Below are 18,370 nucleotides of genomic sequence, written 5' to 3' on the forward strand. Positions count from 1 at the left end.
GCAGCCAACAGGTGAACAATCAGGCACCAGGGGTGAACAGGGACGGCCTTTGCTGCGAGGTAGCCGAGCCAACCCCATTCACAGGCCAGAACACTGAGGCCCAGAGAGTAGAGCTGGGATCTGTACACAGAGCGACCTCTCCTGGGACCACAGCTGCCTAGCCAGCAGCAGGGAGTGCTCCTTGGGCTGGCCACCAGCTCTTGCTCTCCCAAGGAGTAGCTGCCTCTCTCCTCCTTGGGCTGTGACAGTGGGAAGTGACCCAGCTTGGGAGGCTTCCAGAACCCTGGGAAGGCCAGGCCCGTTTACCATCAGTAACATCCCCAAGGTTCCCAGGTCAGCTGCGCCTCCAGGGAATGTGTGGGCTCATAGCAGGTGCCTGCCCAGATGCCCTAGGGATGGGCAAGGAGCTGGCTGAAAGGCCAGGTGTGGAGGGTGTGGGTGGACTGTCCCGCTGGGCCATCCAGTGCCCCTTCACCCAAGGCACCTCTTGTTTACTCCCTACTCAGGATAGGCCGGCATGGCACTGGTGTGGGTCTCTGGGTGGGACACCATTCAGGATGTTTCCCCATGAAGGCCAACTGAGTCAGCACATGGCCCGGCCTCCAGGTCAGGGCTGGACGGGCCTCCCTGCCCAGAAAAGGTGTCACACACAGAGGCAGAGGCCGTACGCCCCTGACCCACCCCAAGGCAGTTCAGAGTACCGGAGGCCCACAGCCTGGCTGCGTCCTTAACCTCCTGGTCCTCCTCTTCCTCAGGCTGGGTCTGCCTGGGAGACAGCCGTGCCTCGGACCAGACGCCCCACGGCACAGGCATTGGTGTGCTGGCTCCCACTCCCGGTGTTGCCCGGTCCTGCTCTGCCGGGCCCTGATCTGGGGGCTTTGCAGGACTCTACTCAGCCACTGGGCCAAGGCAACCTTCCAAGATGCCCACAGTCTGGTCAGTGCCAGGAGGCAGCTCTGTATGCTGGGATCATGAGCACTTTCCATTTTCTGCTTTAGACTTTCCAGTTTCCCAGCTCATCTACAACCTGTGGTGACACTCTTGTCATCAGAAACAAACAAAACAAGTAAAACAGGAGGCCAAAGCCCTCATGGGCAGAGAGCCCTGGCATGGGCACTGCCACACCCCTCCCTGACCTCAGTGTCCCTGTCTGTGAAACAGGGAGGCACACAGCCTAGCCTCCCAGGGTCCTGCTGCTCGGGCACTGCAGTCTCAGTGTCTCATTTTGGCAGTAGCGGTTATGCCAATCCTAACAGCAACCACAACTTTTTTGGTTCCTGCTGCACATCAGGAACATCGTTTCATCCATGAGACAGTTCCCTTGTCCCCATCTCACAGCCAGGGAGACAGACACCCAGGCCAGTGTTCAGGACTTCCCCAAAAGGGTAGCGTCAGGGTCCAAACATTCCCAGGCCAGCACTGAGCCATGGCTGGCCCTGAGGTTGCACTTAAGGGAGCCTAAACCAGAGGAGCTTGAGACCAGCCAGATGCAGGCTCGGCAATCTACACAGAGGCCTCGCTCAGTCCTTGTAGCAATCCTACAGGTCAGGAAGTATCCCATTTTTCAGACAAGAACACAGCGGTTCAGGGAGATTAAGTGGCCGAGTGTGGGGAGGGAGTGCCGGCCTCCAGCAGGGCCAGGTGAGGTAGGAGCCCACTGACACCACAGGGGAGCTGCGGATGCTCTGCTGGGGCCCCAGGCCTCAGTTTGTCCAGCTGTAGAACAGGTTGGCAGCAGCTCTCCCGCCCACCTCATAGGGCTGGCTGCTGCAAGCATGGAATGAAACGATGGGATATCGTGTAGGGTCTTAGGGAAATGCTTCATCTCTCCCGTGAGGAGTGCAGCCCCAGGTTCTTGCAATCACAGGACACCAGAAGGAAAGCGTCTACAGACAATTGCATCCTAACCCTCTCTTTGTCCAGAGATGGCAACTGAGGCCCAAAGTGAGGCAAGGACTTGTCCCAAGTCACAGGACTGAAATCCCTTATTTTGCATGCCCGATGCTGCCACCCCTGCCACCCTGTGATGGATGTCTCACCAAGAACCATGTCTTAGAGGGAAATGCAGCAAGCTATCCATTAAATTACCATGTTTGAAAAAATAAGTTAAAATCACAGATAACCTATTTCTGAATTGCAGGTGGCGATTTAAACTGCAGAACAGCAAATAGTTACACAGTTGACCCTTGTACATCACAAGTCTGAACCACGCAAGTCCACTTATACGTGGATATTTTTCAATAAATATTAGAAAGTTTTTGGGGATTTGCAACAATTTGAAAAAACATTTTTTCTCCAGCTTATTTTATTATAAGAATATAGTACATACTACATGTATAAAATATGTGTTAATTGTTCATATTATCATTAAGGCTTCTTGTCAATGGTAGGCTAATAAGTAAAGTCTTGGGGGAGTCAAAAGTGGATTTTCGACTACATGAAGGAGCACCCTGAACCCTTGTGCTGTTCAAGGGTCAAACGTATTTAAAAGTTATAGATTGCATAACTCTGTGGACATATTAAAAGCCACTTTACATGGCTTAACTATATGTGAATTATATGTTGGTAAAGATGTTTAAAGTTACACTTTAAAAAAAAGAAGTAGAATGAACACTATCAAGGCCAGGATGGATGTCAAGACACCATCAGCTCCAATTACCCCTCCCTCCCTCTCACATTCTGAAGATCTGGAAACTGAGACCCACTTAGGATTTGCCTAAAGCTACATGGGGAGTTGCCCTCATGGGCTAGCATCCCTCACTGCTGAACTGCAAGCTTCCCCAACTTCAGGTCCTAAAGCTTTGATTCTGCCGGGGACACAAAACACAGCTGGTGCCAGCATCTGTTCCTGCATGCCAGCCACAATTGTGAGGGTGCAGGAGATGGGGGGTCCCCTGATACCAGCCCAGCCAGGGTCTCTCCAGGCTTGACAACTGCCAGTGTGGCAGGCCGGGCAGGACCCACACTTCTCTATTCGATGGACAGGGAGACCGAGTCCAGAAACAAGAGTACCTTGGCCCCGGATGCTCAGATATGTGGGGATGCTCTGCTTCTGGTGGGAAAGCTGCAGGAATCAGGGTCAGACTGCAGCTGTCTCAGGCGTCTAGGACTGTGGGATCTCATGCCCCTACCTGAGGCCCACCAAGGAGAGATCCTGCCACAGGTGTCCCTGAGGGGGATGGGACTCACTTCCGTCTCCTGCCCTAGGTCATCGTGCAGCGATCACTGTCTGCCCGGGACCTGAACCATGCCAAGGCGGGCTCCATCCTGGCCAGCTACCTCAAGATGCTGCCCATGGGCCTGATGATCATGCCGGGCATGATCAGCCGTGCACTATTCCCAGGTAGGACAGACTGCAGGGGCTGCGCTGGGGCTACAGGGTCCCCAGGGTTCTGTGTCCTTGACCTGCAAGAGTCACCAGGAGGAGAGGCAAACAATGAATGCAAGCTGTGCTCTGGCGTTGGAGATAGTGGTCCCCAGGGCCACAATCAAAGGGATCAGCAGGGAGGTGGCTTGGCATAAGGTCCAGACAAGGGACACTTACTGCTGGGTGATTGCAGGTGTGTAAAGGAACACCTCTGTCCTGCCGCCATTTCCTTGTCCTCAAACTAGGGAGCAGACCACCCACATGGCAGGGCAGAGTCAGCTTCCTGTAACACTTCACGTCTGAAACCCTGTATATATTAAGTTTCCTTTTGGCTTAAGGTCCTTTTGGCTTTGGCTGCCTTTAGGGGACACTGGGCTCCTACATTGGCAATGACCTGCCACATGTGTGGCCTGGGTGGTTGCTACCCACCCCCTTCCCCTGCTCATCCATTCCCACATTTGTAACAAGGAAAGCCCTCTGAGCCAGGGTCCCCAGCAGATGGTGGCTAGGGGCGCTCAGGCCTGGGTCAGGGCCTCCCAGGACCCCTGGCGTGCCGGGACTCCCCCTACCACCCCCAGCCCCAACCCACCTGTGTCTCCTTATCCGAGGCATGTGGGGCCTGCATCCTCCTCGGAGTGCTCGCCTCTTCCCTCTCCCGATCCTGGGCCCACAGCGAGCCACCCAGGGGTCCACCAAAGGTCCCGCGGGTCATGTGGGGTGCGCTCAACTGCCGGAGTGGGGGCTGGGCGGGCCCATTGGCCATGTGCTCTGAGTGGCGCCTCCGGAGAGTGGCTGAGCGCTCCCTCACCTCAAAATACTCGTCTGACACAGACGAGGCCACCGAGGGCTGGCGGGGGCCAGGGCCGAGGCTGGAGCCACCCGAGAGGCTGTCCTGGTCACTGAGGGTCACATAGTCGTCGTCGTCTTCCTCCCCCTCCCCATCTAGCCCATTGGGGACCGCTGCCCCCTGGCTGTCAGGGTCATTCTGGGTCATAGACAGCTGCCGCTGGAGTGGGGCATGGCTTGGGCCTGGTGTCCTGGGCAGCTCATGGTCTGTTCCGTTCTGGGGTGCCTTCTCTTCTGGGGTCTCCAGGGCCCAGCCAACACCACCACCATCCTGGGAAAGCGGCTCAGCCACAGGGACTGTCCTGGGCTCGGGCACGGGGAGCTGTGGCTTGGGGTTTCCCTGGGGGAGGCCATTCTCGGCTGGGACCCCATCCTGGGCGGCACTGGGCTCCAGGGCGGGGCTGCAGTCCTGGCTTTGCCTCCACAGCTGGGCACTAGCCTGGGATGTGTCTCGGATCTTGATGCGGTTCATCTGGCTGGGCTGGGGGTTCCAGACTTTGGGGTCAATGATGTTGATGTACCCCAGGATGTCGCTACCAGGCTCCGGGTCTGGCTCCACCCACGTAGGCAGGTATTCGAACATGTTGGCCCGCTCTAGGTTGAGCAGCCCCGGGTGCACTGGTAGGGGTGCCTCGGGGAAGTCTCCCGGCCGCTCGGCCAGCCCTGGGCCCCGCAGCCCTGGGGGGCTCTTGACCTCCTGCTTCTCTGAGGAGCTCTTGGCGATCTCATCGGCGCTCTTGGCCTTGACCAGTGCATACTTGGGGTTGACAAGTTTCTTGGCCATGGTGCCCGAGGGCACCAGGGGGACCACAGAGGGCAGCACGATGGGCTCCGGCTCCGGCTCCTTCTCCATGGGGATATCCTTGAGGCTGACACCATGCGACATGAGGTACAACTCTTGGAACTGTCGGTCGAACATCTCCACCACCTGGCCGGACAGCACAGAGATCACATTCCGGTCTGTCCTCGCCGCCGACCAAGTGAAGCTGCAACACAGGAGGGTCAGTGTGGTCAGGCACATGGGGGCCAGTCTCCTCCCTTGGGCCCTGCATAGGGCATTCTCCTGGCCCCCCTGCAGCAGGTGTTCATCAGACTGTGGCTACAGGGCCCTGGATGGGATCTAGAAGTGAGTAGGGGCAGAGGACAGGGCACAAGCCTCGGGTCAGACGTGCATCTGGGACTTGAGGCAAGTACTTACACGAGCTCGCTCCCCACTGTGTGAACAGCAGTCAGGTATTACAGCACTCTGTATGGCCACTCAGAGTGCCCGGAGCAGCTCTGGACACCTGTGTCATCCAGCACACAGTGGCTGGCGGTGTCATGCTCTCTGCCACCACTAACCCCTTGAATGGCCGTGGGCAGCCTCTGCCCTGCTGTCTCTGCACGGTGGGGCTCAAGGGCTAGACCACAGCCATCCTCATCATGGCCCCATTCCCAAAGGGTGGCTCTCAGAGTGACCGTCCTGTGGGCCTGGAAGGCATGGCCTGGCCTAGCCCACACCCACCTCCAGGCTAGGACAATAGTCTCATGGACAAGAGCCCTCCTCTGCTTGCTTCTGTGATAGGCAGGCGGCTTGCAGGCAGGCCCCAGTCCCGCTCATGGCTCAGCAGTTTTGGGACCATGAACCGGAATAACCAGGGTGTCATAAGGCAGGATTAAGGGCAGAAACCAGCTGGGAACTGGAGCCACTCCCCGCCCTGCAGCCCCCAGAAAGCTGTAGAATCACCTGTAGGAGCCACAGATGGCCCGGTCTCCATCCACAAACATGAACTTCTGGGCCAGGGCACCCTTGAACTTGGTGGCTGACCGTGTGAAGAACTCTGTTCCCCCGCTGCTCCGCACCCTGAGGTTCTGTGTGTGGGGAACAGGAGACAGAATTACATGACCACAGCACTGACCACATGATAGGGCTGGTGGCCACCTCTGCCTAGGGCTCAGGGAGGGCTTCTGGGAGCTTGGATAGGAAGTATGAGATGGTAAGCCTGGAGAAAGGGGATTCTATATGTGGACACTGCAGGGTGGGGGTAAAGGTGGGAGAGGAAGGTGGGGCCTGGTGACAAAGGGGTCAGGATGGTGTGTGCATGGCCTAAGGGTGTCCATGCCAGCTTGGGACATGCTGCTGCCGAGGGTGGAAGGCTGCTGGAGGGACTTCAACAGGAGGGCTGCAGATGAATTTTGGGAAGGTGCCCTTGGGGACTGTGCAGCTGGGAAGGGGGTGTGGGGCCCTGCCCCAAGGGGCGTGGATCGTGCACTGCAAATCTGTGGCCTTCCCAGGATGAGCCGGCTGGGTTTCTCCGCTGCCCTTCTCCACGCTGCTGTCTCACTGTCCCTGCCGAGCCCTGAGGCAGGCCTCCCAGCAAACTCTCCTGCTCCCACTAGGCCAGCCCACTGCCTGTTACCCAGAAACAGGGCTGGTAAAGGCCAGATCCCAGCCCTCACTGGCCTTGTGCTCTCTGGCTCTCCCAAAGAGATCATGGGAAGGGGAGCTAAGATCCGAGGGAGGAGCCTCCCAGGCATCATGAGCAGACCCGGGCCCACCACTGACTCGTGTCCAAGGCCAGGTTGCTCCCGCCTGTCTCTGGAGCCTGGCCACATCAGGGCCCTCCCTCACTGGCATGCAGTCTGTGGGGCCCGTGGGGGCACTGAGTGGCTTGGGATGCTGGCTCCCCTCCCAGCACTGAGGGCCAGCTGTGAAAAGCCAGTGGTAGGACATGGCAAAGCCCAGGCAGGTCAGGGCGAACCTGGCTGAGGCTACCCCAAAGTAGACCCTCAGGTGGGCAGGAGACCTGGACTCACCCAGGGGTGGCCCAGGCTGTGTGCTGAAAATGCATTCTTGGGAGCCCCAGAGATTCAACTCAGGAAGCGCTGGGGTCAGGCTGGCAATTACATTTTTAACACCAGCCCCAGTGAATCTCCCTCCCTCTGGAGGGGCTCTGGGATGACGCAGAGCCCTGGGCTATCACACCTCTGAGTCCCCTCTGCCACCCTCACCCACTCACTGTCCCCAGCTTATCAGCTGCCCACTTGTTCATTCATTTATTGACCTGCCAAGGCCCCCTGCTGCAGACATAGAGGTGACTGGGACATCGGAGGCAGGGGAGCGGATGAGGAAGAATCCAGCAGAGGGGCTCGGGGGGAGGCTCCTAGGGGAGGCTGACATCCGGTGCGACAGACCAGGAAGAGTGGGTTCAGGTGGGAAGAAGGCGCAGCATGCCAGATGTGGGAACACAAAGGCCTGGAGCCTATTTAAGACACGTGAGGACTTTCGGGGAGGAGGGTGGGCGACAGAGCCTGCAGAGCTGGCCCAGCTGGATGCCCCTACACTTGCTTAGGGCCTGGCTTGGCCCTGGGGGCAGAAGAGAGCCTTGGGTGGATTTAGAACAGGGTGTGATGGGCTTGGAGTTGCACCTCAACAACAGTTCTGGGATCCAGTGGCAGGATGCATGGGATGAGCAGGGAGCGGGAGGCAGAGGACAGGGAGGGGGCTTCGTGGGTGAAGGAGGTGGGCCTGAGTCAGGGCAGGGCAACAGCAAAAGGAAACGGGGCTGAGGGAGCTGGCATCTACCCTCCAAGCCAGCCCATGGCCCAGTGTGCTCCCGAGTCCATTCCTTCAGTGCTGCGTCCCAGACTCCTCTGCTCAGGGCCGCCCCAGAGAGGGTCCAGAGATTGAGGGGTGGGTCCCTGTGGATGCCCACCCAGCCGTGAACTGAACAATCATCTTGTTGTTGGCCCAGCCCAGAAGGCAGATAAGCCTCTGCTTCCAGGGCTGGCTCCCCTGCCCTGCAGGCTGCCTGTCTGCACACAGCCAGCTCAGCAGGAAGCTGGCTGCAGTCCAGGACAATTAGGTCTCGTGACTGCACCCAACATAAAGCATGCTTGGGGACCAGAGGTTGGAACAAAGATTCTGGAAGTGGTGTGAGGCCTTCCTTTATCACCTGTGCCCAACCACAGCCCAGCTCCATGGCTTCTGTGGGCTCCTGGCTCAGAGCTCTGCATGCTGGGACCACATGCCTCCTCTGGCATGGAAGAATGGCCGCCAGCCTCAACTCCCCTCGCCCGTGCCTGCCTGCTCCTGCTCCAAAGCTTATGGATGAAGGGCTTAGAGGTTACTACCTACATTTCAGAGTGACTCGACTCTGCATGAGTAGCAGGCCTTGGCTATTCCAGATTTGCTGTGTGACTCTAAGCAAGTCGCTGGCCCTCTCTGGGACTTAGTTTCCCTGTCCATACTTTGGGGCTGGCCTCAAACTCTAAGGGCCATCCAACCCTGGGGCCAGCAGCAGGTGGGGGCTTGTGGCAACCCTCCCACCACGGCAGCTCCCCTGCCCATGTGTTCCTGGAGGGCCCCACCCCATGGGGCCCGGCCAGGGTGAGGTAATGTCTCAGGAGTCAGAGCTCTGATGAGCAGCGGCGGAAGATTCCACGTGGCTGCACTGTCTCTTGAGCCCTGGGACACAGCATGCAGTGGGCAGTGGGCAGACTGACCCAGGCGGGGTGCCCTGTGTCCTTCCGAACCTCAGTCTGCTCATGCGAGAAAGGGCTCAGTGATAGGTCCTGGAGAGGACGCCAGAGAAGGGTGGCTGGGCAGTGCTTCACTGGCTCTGAGGTGCACGGGGCAGGAGGCTGGGCAAGCCTGCAGCACCCTGCCCCACACCACGCCTGGGCCTCCTGTACTTAGGCAGAGATGTGCCTCGACCCTATGCCAAGACTGTGGGTGCCCAGGCCTGGGCTGTGGAAGGCAAAGGGGCCAAGCCCAGGCTGCGCCAGAGCAGGGTGGGTCACTCAAGCTCTGGCCAAACACAGCTCCAGTCCTGGCACCAAACGGACGCCAGCTTAGCAATTCCTCACCTTAGTTTTCTCTCCTGTGAAATGGGCCTAACCACCCTTATGCTTCAGGGCTGCTGTCAGACTGTCTGAAACTCCATGCATGCGGGCCAGGGCCGAGCGAGTGCCTGGCACTCTGTGGGCTCCATAAATTTTAAGTGACAAAGTGGGCTGTGATGTCATGTGCCATGCGATGCACTGGGGTGTGATCCTTTCTGCTCCAGGGGCAGGTGGGGAACCTCAAAATATCTGGAATGGCCTGGACTTACGCCCAGGGAGGGGTTCCAGCCTCCTGGGACTGAGGACAGTCTGCAACTGAACCATGGATGCTCTTCAGCCGCACCTTCTGCAGGGGTTGGCTGGCATCTCCTGGGCCCGTGGGGTGTGGGGAGTATCAGAGATGCATCGTAACCAGGCCTGGCCACTGACAGTGAGATCAGGCCAGGTATGCAAGAGCAAGGGAGATGGAGAGCCCATGCCCCCATGTGCTAGGTGCCCGCTCAGCCTCTGCTCCTTCGAAGGGCCTATTTTACCCTCTGTAATGGGGGAGTGGGTTGATACTGACTCTGACCTCCTGTGGGGCTATTGTGACTCTGGGATGGGAAGCAGCTTTGTGGCAGGGACAGGGCAGGGCTGAGCCAGCCCAGCTCCAGGGCCTTGTCTGAGGGGCTCCTGGCCCTTCCCCTGGCTGCTCAGCATGGGTACTTCTGGGCTAGGCGATTCTGTTGGAGGGCTGTCCTGTGCATCCTAGAATGTTCAACAGCATCCCTGGCCCCAACCCACCACAGGCCAGTCCTCTCCCAGTTCAACACATTAAAAATGTCTCCGGACATTGCTAAATGTCCCAAGCCCAGCAAATCCCCTTTGATGGAGAAGCACTACCCCATACCTAATCCACTGCAGACGCAGGTCAAGAGCGGAGAAGGCAGGATGGGGGCAGGGCAGCTCTGGGCGCCAGGCCAGGCCTGTCCTGTCTAGCATAGACCCTGAGCTGAGGCTGAATCCACACATCCTCCCCAGCGCCTTCCTGTGGCCACACTGGCTGGGGTTTCTGTGCTCCTCAGAAACAGGTCTGGCCTTTGCCCAGGTGGCTGCTGGTTTTTCCAGTTTGGTGGCACAAAGGCAACTGGCTTTTCAGATCAGCCTGACATCTCACAGCTCCCATCCTGAGCAATGAGCTTTGAGGCCCAGCGTGGCTCCCACTGGCCTGGGACACCCCTCAGCACCCAGTCTCACCCCCAAATGTGGCTTGATTATATGGCCCGGCCCTGGGCCTGAGGGGTGAGGGGGCTGGGTCTTCTTTTCAAGGCCTGTTCCCACTTGTAATATGGGGTGCTCATTCCCACACTTCCCACCAGAAGGAGTAGGAGGCCAGCTGAGCTGGTGGGCCAGAGTGTCTGGGGATGGCTGGGAACCTCACACCCAGGGAGATGCTGACGCATGTCCTCTCAGCTCACCTGGAAGCCAGGAGTGAGGTTGGCCCAAGCAATATAGCAGCTGTTTCCAGAACATGTTGTGTGAGTGAGCTCAAAGCTCAGGAGGCAGAAGAGGGGGTGCTGCCCCGCAGGTGCACATGAGGGTGATTCCCAGCCAGACCACAGCTTGGGGTGGGGGGAAGGGAAGCCCCTTGACACTCAGACCAGAGCTGGGGTCTCATGGGAGTGGCCACGCCTGTCCCCTGCCAGTCATGATGGGAATAGAGTTCACTACTGAATGCCCTGCCCCCATATGTCCTCCTGTGCTCTTCACCACAGCCTGCCAAATAAATGATCATACTCCCATTTTTCAATTAAGACAGACCCAGAAAGCTTCTGTGTCTCTGTCCAAAATTACAGTGCAGGTGGCAGAGCTGGGAGCTCAGGCGTGGCTCCTAGTGTTGGCCCCCCCCAGCTGGTGCTGACACCCCTGTGGTCACCAGTCTGACTCCACCAAACACGACCTGTACCCTGGGCCCGTGGGATCTGAGGGCAGGTTGCTGCAGAGCCGGGCAGGGGCAGCAGACGATCGAAGGCGGGCCCAGGGATCACTGGCAAAGGAAGTGCTTCTGAGACAGGCCCGGGCTCAGCCAGCCCGCAGGCAGGGAGGCAGGCTGTGCAGGCAGGCTTTCAACGCGGTGACACTTGGCCAGGGCTGGGAGCACGGGAGCCTCTGGCCACCTGCCCAGGCAGTGGAGGACAAGCTCAAAGGCAAGAATGAGGCCAGGGTTACATGTTCTTTCTCATGCAGGTGCCTGGCCCTCCATGGTGTCAGGCTCCTGGACACCTTCCCTAGAGCAGGGAGGTGGTGAGTGGGACAGACTGGGCCAGGGACCCCTGGTGCAAGGTGTCCCTCCCATGCTCTGGGCTATAGCCTCACTTCAAGCTGAAGTGGGTGGGGAGCCCTCACACAAACCCCCTCCCCTGCCCAGAGCCCGGGGTTTATAATTTCCTATTGCCAGCAGCTGTGTAACTCCCCTTAGCTCACAGGGTGCTTTTACAACCATTGTCTCCTCTAATTTCACCCTCAAACAACCCTGTGAGGCATCATCACAGCCATGTGGAGCCACAGGCTCAGACCGGAGGAGCCACACGTCCACGTCCCACTGCGGGGCAGCAGCCAGGGAGCCCTGCTGGCAGGGACACTGGACACCAAGGGTTCATGCCCACTTCTCAGTACTGGCTTTCAGGCTCAGTCTGACTTGGTGGAATGCCAGTGGGCAAGTCACATTTCCCCATCTATCCTGTGGAAGCCTAGTCTAGATGGCCTCTGCTCACCTTCCAAAAGATGCCCTTTCCATACTCTAGATCTCTCTGGCATGAGCTGTCTGCCCTGGGACTTGACTCTCAGTGCTAATTACATGGCAGACAGCGTGGTGGGTGAGTGTGGGGCCTGGGGCCAACCCACCAGGCAGACCACATAAAATGTCCCAATGGCCAGAGACTCACTGCCCCAAGTGTTCACAGCCACCTGAAAGGACTCAGCAGGGAAGGGGGCTGGTGAGGGGACACTTGACAAATGCTGACAAATTATATGTGTGGGAGCCCAGCCTCTGTTTACCAGCCTGGCGCCTCCCCTTTCCCAGGGATTGAGATCACAGGCCTGAAGCCCTAGGAATTCTGACCTGCTGGAGGCTGAAGCTCAGCCAGAGGGCCTGCTGCTGGCTCACACCCCTACCTGGACCTTACTAGGAGTGACACCTGGGTGGGCGAGCACCTCCATTTCCCCATCTGTAAAACGGCAACAACTGCTCTATCCCACTGGGTTACCATGAGGAGTAAATAAGTTAACTGTGTACAGTGCCTAGGACGGGGCCCAGAGCCCGTCAAACTCTGGAAGTATTAGCCGTCATGATGCATACTGATCCGTATTCTCTGGGGAGTGTGCTGCACAGACCAGAGGCCAAGGAGGGCTCCTCCTGCTCCCATGCAAGAGGCCAGATGCAGGGTGTCTGAGCAGAGGAGACCGGCCACACTGGCCCATCTGCCCCTCTGTTGGACCAGTAAGATTCTAAAGCCCAGAGAGGGAGGTAATGTGCTCAGGGACACACAGCAAAGAGTGCTGAGAACCCAGGCCCATCTCCAGACCTTCCACCTCTGCTCCATGGTGTCCCTCCAAAAAGCCCCTTCCTCTCTGCTTTTGCTTCTCCAGTCCATTTCAACTCTGTAGCTGTTAAGGAAGCCTTCCCTGACCTCAGCCTGAGGAAGCGTCCTCTGTGGGAGCCAGATCCTAAAACTTGTGGGTAGATATTACACAGAGACAGATTTTGGCTTAACGTCTGAGAAAGGACTTCCTGGGAGTCAGAGCTCTCTAGATAGGATGCGGGCTGCTGGAGGTGGGGTGGGGAGCACCCCATCACAGGGGTATGCAGGCAGACAGGTAACCAATACGGCGTGGGCTACTTTGAAATAACACACAATGTAGCACCTGGTGTGGGCTCCAGCAGCTAGTCAGCAGGCCCTTCATCAACATCATCTTATCTCTGACTGTTGGAGGTAGTGTCCTGTCCCTCAGGGTATTTTGGCAGAGGCCAGGTGACCACGTGGCAGGAGACTCTAGGATTATTGAACTCTATGTGCCTGGAAAAGAGCTCCATCCCTAGAAGGCCAGTGCCTGAAGTGTTTGTTGACTGGCCGAATAAGCAATCAATCATGACCAGCCAGCTCACCTTGAGGTGCCCCAGGTGCATGCAGGCCCGCTCACACATGTGCAGGAAGTACTTGATGTTACTCTCGTCCACGATGATGTACACAGCCACCTTCCTCTTAAAGCCAGCGTCCAGCAGGTCCTTGAAGATGTCCACATCAGTGAACATGTCCATGACCACAGCGATTACCTGTGGGCAGGAAGAGGTGGGCTGTCAGGCAGTGCAGCAGTAAGGACAGGTGCGTTGGCAGGGCACATGTGCCTACCACCCTCCCTGGGTGACCACTCTCGCTGCTCCCCACAGCCTCAGGACTGAGACTGGGAAGTGACAGCCTGCAGGTCCCTCCGGCCCTGAAATTCTAGGCTGAGGATTCACCACTTAGGATACAAGATTCTCAATTGGTGTGGCAGAGACTGGACTTTCTGGGGCAGCAGGGAGTGGAAAAGCATGGTGAACATGAGGGCTATTTTCATAATACCAGACCACAGAAAACAAAGCCCAGGGCCTGGCAGGCAAGGCACATGGAGGAGACAGAAGGCTGCGGATGCCTGGGAGGCTCTGGCTCCCACTGGTCATGGAGTCAGGGAGGGTTTGCATCCTACCCTGAGGTGTGCAGCATGCTGGGGCCATCCCTCAGGGTGCCCCTCCTTCCTTGTGGGTATCAGGGCTCAGCCCAGGAGCCCTGTTTCATTCCATTCCTGGGTTTTATTCCCAACCCAGGGCAGGCCACACCACTGCCCTTCATCTGCTACGCCAGTATCCCAGGATGCCAAGATGAGCTAGATGTGTCAACAGCCAGGGAGGCGGGCAGCCGGCCAAGGACACCCCTGCATCACTGGGCTGATGTGAACTTTGGAAGGCTCCCTCACTGCCACCTCTCCTCTGGTTTGTACAGAGCCCAAACCAGCATGTGGGCCCTTCCTGTCATCTGTCTCTATACCAGCTGATGTCCAGCCTCCTGGACCTGGCTCACAGTGGAACCCCAGAGGTCAGAGTGTACCTATTCTGCCTCAGCCCAGCCACAGCACAAAATGGGCAGTGATCAGGCCAGGCTGGTGGGCAGGGGCGCTGGCCTGGGTCAAGGCATGAGGAGGGAAGAGGCACGGGGCAGGGATGGGGCACTGTGAGACAAGTTCACCTGCATCAGGGTATCTGCAGTGGCCAGCAGGAGCTCGGCGACCAGCAGGCTCTGGCCCTCAGTCTCTCAGCCACACCCTCTGTCCCACTGGGCAGCCAAGGGAAGCACCCGAGAGAGACAGGGCCCAATGCTGATGACCCAAACAGATGCCTGGCCCCTCCCACCCTCCAAGGCCCGAGCCACCGCCCAATCCTGAGTCCAAAGGCCTTTTGGAGAAGACTTACACAGAGAGACCAGGGACATGCTCTGGGCCACAGCATGCTGGGGACAGGCTGTAACCTACCCAGGCCCACCAGGGAGCTGAGCTCACCTCCACCCTCTCAATGGGATCTGCAGACACAAGGTGACCAGCAGGCAGCCTAGGGCCTGCTGGGGCCGAGTCTGCACATTCCAGGGAGCTTACCCGGCTGGCCCCTGCAGGCCCATCAGGCTCCGCCCTGCCCTGCCCTGCCACAGACATGATGTCTGTGTGACCCTGAGCAAGACACACAGCTGCTCTGACCCCCATTTTCTCATCAGTACAACAGGTAGAGTGGAGCTGAGGGACCAGTCAGGGCTCCCTGATGGCTGAGGCACAGGGTTCGCTCCGTTGTCTGGGGGACAAGTGCTCACTGGCTTTGAGACACTGAAGGGCTGTTTCAGGTGGGGCAGAGGAAACAGGTACAGTGTACGCAGGGGCTAGAGCAGCAGGGGTAAAGCCAAGTGGAGGCAGACGTTGGCAACCAGATGAGGAAGAGTTAGACAGGGGTCTTGAAAGGGAGTGAGCTCCCTGTCCCAGGAAGTATTTAAGGCCAGAGATTACTTGGCAAGGGGGCAAGTGAGAGGACAAATGAGACACAATATCAGCTGTGTGCACTTACAACAGCCTTGGATTTCAGCAGTAGAAGGAGATGAGACCCTGAGGTGGGTAGGATGGTGGCAAGGATTTCCTTGCCTGGACCCCAGAACCCCAGAGCAACTCCAGCCCTGGGATCCCCTTGGATAAGCTGTTCATAGAGGCCAACAGCCTCACGTGCCACCCTGGAAAGGGTGTAGTCAACATGTTTTTCCTTGGAGGTAGCTACCCACCCCAGATCAGCCAGGCCTGGTTCCGGGCCTTGCTTGCTGCAGCAGACAGGCACCTGCCCTGGGCCTGGGCAGAGGGATGTGCTCCAGCGGGACCTGCTCCATGTGTCTTTCCCCACGTCGCCCTCCTGCAGGCGGGGTACCTGATCTAGGGACTGTTTGCTGCTGGGCCTGATCTGCTGGGGCCTGCCCCCACTGCAGAGGCCCTGACAGGGTCCTGTGGCCCAGCACGGGCTCTCCCCAGGCATTGGGCTTGACGCTGAGGGGTGGTCGAAGAAGGCCTGTAACAGGTGCCAGCTGACACTGGGGGCCGGGGGACGCTTGGTGCTCCCCAGGAGGCCTACACCTCGTCTACAGTTGGAGGCACAATGGTTCCTTGGTGCCCTGGAGTGCCGCTTGCCCTTCCCATTTTGTACATGGGAGAACTGGGTGAAGCTCAAGACTAGAACCTACCGTCCGGTGCCCCATCCAGAGCCCCTTCTTGCTTCAGAGATTGGGATCCAGTCCCAGGCCCTGGCACCATGTGGCAGTCAATAAGGAGCTGCAACAACCGCTAGCTTATTCATTCCTCACGAACACACCATGAGGCCACCGCTATCGTTCCCATTTTAAAGATGAGGAAACTGAGGCATGGAGGGATTCACTCCCTTGCCTGACTATCTGGTGGCCTAGCTTGCCCACAACACTGTAACCTCATCAAGAGCACAGCCCCTTTCTGAACCAGAGTGGGCTGGACTAAGGTGGGCCCAGGGAGCTGTTGTCAGGGACAATGCAATCAACTGGGTGGGGTTCGAGGACTAAGGGCAGTGTGGGACAAACAAGAGCCCCTCCACGAGCTGTGGTGTCCCTATTTGCTAATGGGGGTGTCAGCCTGACTCACTCCTGTCCACCCAGCCCACACATCCGCAGCTTGGGCACAAAGCTACTGGCCCCACCTGAAGGGAAACACTGGTCGCCCTCTGTAGCCCAGCCCTCGGAGGTCGGGGCAGAGCCAGGGCCAAAGCACTGGAGACAGAGCGCAGTCTGGAACCAAGACCACTCTCGCCCCGTGTGGTAGGAGACTGCACGGCACAAGAGGCAGGCAGCCTGGGCCCCAGCCCTGGAGCTCACTCCCCAGGACCACAGAAACTGGCCATGTCCCCAGAGTGGCTGGAGCAACGGCCTGGTTTCCAGGGGGCAGGGTAGGCAGGCCCATGTGGGCCCCACACTCCAGGCTCTTCCAGCCCAGAGCCCAGGACCTGCACAGACTGGGAAGGAGGGAGCTTGGTGGTCCCACATGTCTTATTGATGAGAAAGTCCTTTCTTAAAGATGCGGTCACAGAACCAGACAAGGCCAAACATCTGACAACCACCCTGGTTCCTAGTCCCAAAGAGCTGCAGGTGGGAGCTCGATGCTACCTCAGGGGTGTGGGAGGATGGCTGTGCCCAAGACAGGCACCAGCGGCAGGGACTGGTGTCAGCACTGGGCTTGAGCCTGTCTTGCACCCAAATGCCTCCCCATGTCTCTCCAGGGGCTGTGCACTATACACAAGCCCCGAACTGTGTTCCTGCAGGGGCTCCCTGGCCCCTTCTCCCTCGCCACACCCTCCCCAACTCAACATTACTCAGGTTTCCCCGCCCTGCCTCCTGGCTGGGTCCCCAGTGCCCCAGCGCTCTCCATGCTGCAGGCACAGCCCTCTGGCCTCCTCATGTCCCCCTGCCAGTTCCCCATACTTTCAGAATCCCCAAAATATCATTGGGATGGATGGACATCTACCCCAACATGAGAGATGCAGACACGGTGGCCCACAGAGAGGAGGGGACCCCCCCCCACCCGGGACCACCTTGAGCCAGTGGACTGGTGGGTACAGGCCTCTGGCACAGGCCCCCATATCCCACCACAAGCACCTCCTCATCCAGGCCACGGCGGGGAGGGAGCCTGAGCAAGGGGGCCAGCATACGAGCCACAGGGGAAGAGCAACCCTCCAATTGCAGGTCCTCCAGACCCACAGCACAGCCTCTGACACACATGGCCGGATGCCCTATGACACAGGCTGCTGGCGCCGGTGGCACAGGCCTGGGGTGGAGTGGGTGTCTCTGCTTCTGCCTGGGCCCCAGCAGCACTGTGGGCAAGGGCAGAGCGGGCCCAGAGTCAGAAGTGCAGGCTACAGACTGGGTCTGGCTTTGTGTGAGCTGCGTCTCTCATCTGCAAAACGGGGAAGGTTGATATGATGCCCAAGGCTGCCCCTGCCCAGGGATCCCTGGCTTCCTGTGGCCTGCCTGGGTGCCCTGTCCAGCCTGTGTGGGCTAGCAGAGCATCTTGCTGTGTCCAGGGACCCAGGAGAGCCAGTTCTGGCCGCCACTGCACCCCCCTGCCTCTGCACCAAGAGTGTGGGGCTGCTTGCCTCGCCAGGCTGACATCCAGCCTGCAGCTCCCACACCCCCACAACTGGTTCTTAGATTCCCTGTGACCACAGAACCCACTCTTGGAGCAGATGCGCCCTCCTGAGGCAGAGTAGGTCTGGCAGTGTTGCAGGGGGTGAGGCGGGCGTGAGGCAGTCCAGGGCTTCTGCACACAGCTGGAAGGCCGCAGGCCGGGGCCCGGCCTCTACAGCACCATCTCGCCCCAGGGAACCCTGACCTCTCAGGGCTTCTGGCACCACGGACTGCTCCCTAAAACATGCTGCCTCAAGCCACACACACTGTTCTCCTGGCCAGGCCACCTCGCTTTTCTCCTCTGTGACAACAACTTCTGCCCATCCTTCAAACCCCAACTTAAATGCTGCCCCAGCTCCTTTCTGCCATTTGAGCATCTATCATTTCTGCATTTCTGGAGATCTGACAGCAACCTACTGAGGGACACACTGTCTCCCCAAGGCCTGGAGCCTGAGACCCAGGTCAGGGTGGGGCAATTTCCCACCCGGGGCCCCCTCTTGCCTTACTCCTTGACCATCGAGATGCCTAGAAGCAGCTCAGAGAGAGCTGGTCATGGTTTCTCCCCTCAAAGGGGAGACAGACACACCCCACC

At 58.5% G+C, this 18,370-nt stretch overlaps 2 protein-coding genes across 4 annotated transcripts in view; one reads left to right on the top strand and one right to left on the bottom strand.

Moving 5' to 3' along the window:
• SLC5A10 (solute carrier family 5 member 10) overlaps positions 1-18,370 on the top strand; it is a 67,044-nt gene that overhangs the window by 24,453 nt on the left and 24,221 nt on the right. For all 3 annotated transcript variants that reach the window (XM_073234724.1, XM_017668628.3, XM_073234725.1), the window contains one exon: positions 3,208-3,343. In XM_073234724.1, the coding sequence (XP_073090825.1) occupies positions 3,208-3,343 (136 nt within the window). The remainder of the gene's footprint in view (positions 1-3,207; positions 3,344-18,370) is intronic.
• The window catches only part of FAM83G (family with sequence similarity 83 member G), a 30,334-nt gene that overhangs the window by 1,577 nt on the left and 10,387 nt on the right, over positions 1-18,370 (bottom strand). Inside the window, exons 3-5 of the mRNA XM_017668626.3 lie at positions 13,182-13,349; positions 5,940-6,064; positions 3,957-5,199 (exon numbers count right to left, since the gene is read on the bottom strand). Of these exons, the coding sequence (XP_017524115.1) occupies positions 3,957-5,199; positions 5,940-6,064; positions 13,182-13,349 (1,536 nt within the window). The remainder of the gene's footprint in view (positions 1-3,956; positions 5,200-5,939; positions 6,065-13,181; positions 13,350-18,370) is intronic.

The sequence above is a fragment of the Manis javanica genome, chromosome 4 (assembly GCF_040802235.1).
Source record: "Manis javanica isolate MJ-LG chromosome 4, MJ_LKY, whole genome shotgun sequence".
Taxonomy (NCBI): domain Eukaryota; kingdom Metazoa; phylum Chordata; class Mammalia; order Pholidota; family Manidae; genus Manis; species Manis javanica.